The following is a 1160-nucleotide window of genomic DNA, read 5'->3' on the forward strand; positions in this document are numbered from 1 at the left end:
GCTGCGCTCGGCAGTACAGACGGCCTGGGAGAGTAGGGTGTGTGATCGCGGTAGAGTACAAGCGCGGGGACGGAGGCGCCACACCGCACACGGGGCGGACTCTCGCGAGTGATACAGTAGCGCGAGACGTGTCACCTGTGGCGCTGCGCCTGCACACAGGTCTCAGGGGTGCAGCGCGCGCGCTGCGCGCGGGGCACATAACGCGTGAAAGCCACGGCGGATATGGCGGGGTATCTCCTCCCGCGGTAGGAAAACCAAAGAAGAAAAATATTCATTGTACACACAGCACACACACAGTGCTCGAACTTTACCGGTATGGGGGAGTTTTTGCGGGCTAATCATAAATCAAACCCCCTAGGCCTGCACTAATCAAAAAGTGGTATGGGATACCACCTGCCTCGCGGAAACCAAAGCGAGTCCGAGTGCATTTTTGCGGCTAAATCGGCGAAATTGGCAAAATACCCGGTATTTTGCGGGTATACCTGCAAAAATCCGGGTATACCCGGGTAATACCCGCACTTTTGCATGGCGGCTTCGCGCCTCCTGGGACCACACCCACAGCCGCTACACTAATCAACACTCCGCATACCACTTTCGCATACCACTATACCATACCACTTCAAAGTTAATCAAAATATCACCAAATACCGGTCTCATACCGGTAAAGTTCGAGCACTGCACACACATTATCACACTCGCCGCGCGGAGTTGCGGGTTGCGCGGCCGCACGCGGGGAGCCTAGGCACGCGCCCACGCGGGTCGCGGCGCGCGCACCAACGCGTGCCACGCGCTTGCGACAGCTCTGAACACACAGGACCGCACTGCACACCCACCCGAGGACACGCATACAAGATACATGAACATGCCACTCACCCAGAAAAAGCGCTTCGACCACCGCACGAGCGAATGGGGACGATGCACGCAAACGCACCAGAAACGCACCGACCAAATCCGCCCACAACCACTCCACTCCTCTCACGCCACCCCGCTCGAAGTCGACCCCTTCTTCCGCGACCCCTCCGGTCGGCCCTCTCCCTACTGCCGGCGCGGCGGTGCGGCCACGTCGTCGAGAGAGAGCATCTCGAACGGGTCCGGCCGCCGCTCCTCCGCCTCGTCGCTCGAGCTCTCGCCCAGCCCGCTGTTGGTCGCCGCGCCCGGCC

At 60.5% G+C, this 1160-nt stretch overlaps 1 protein-coding gene across 1 annotated transcript; it reads right to left on the reverse strand.

The window, feature by feature from the left end:
* Positions 1-1035: 1035 nt before the first annotated feature.
* EMIHUDRAFT_631948 (hypothetical protein) lies at positions 1036-1160 on the reverse strand (the record flags this gene model as incomplete). The annotated part of the gene is made up of 1 exon (XM_005761520.2): positions 1036-1160. A coding segment is annotated over one exon (125 nt), but the record flags the coding sequence as incomplete, so codon positions are not given.

The sequence above is a fragment of the Emiliania huxleyi genome, assembly GCF_000372725.1.
Source record: "Emiliania huxleyi CCMP1516 unplaced genomic scaffold EMIHUscaffold_7040, whole genome shotgun sequence".
Lineage (NCBI taxonomy): Eukaryota > Haptophyta > Isochrysidales > Noelaerhabdaceae > Emiliania > Emiliania huxleyi.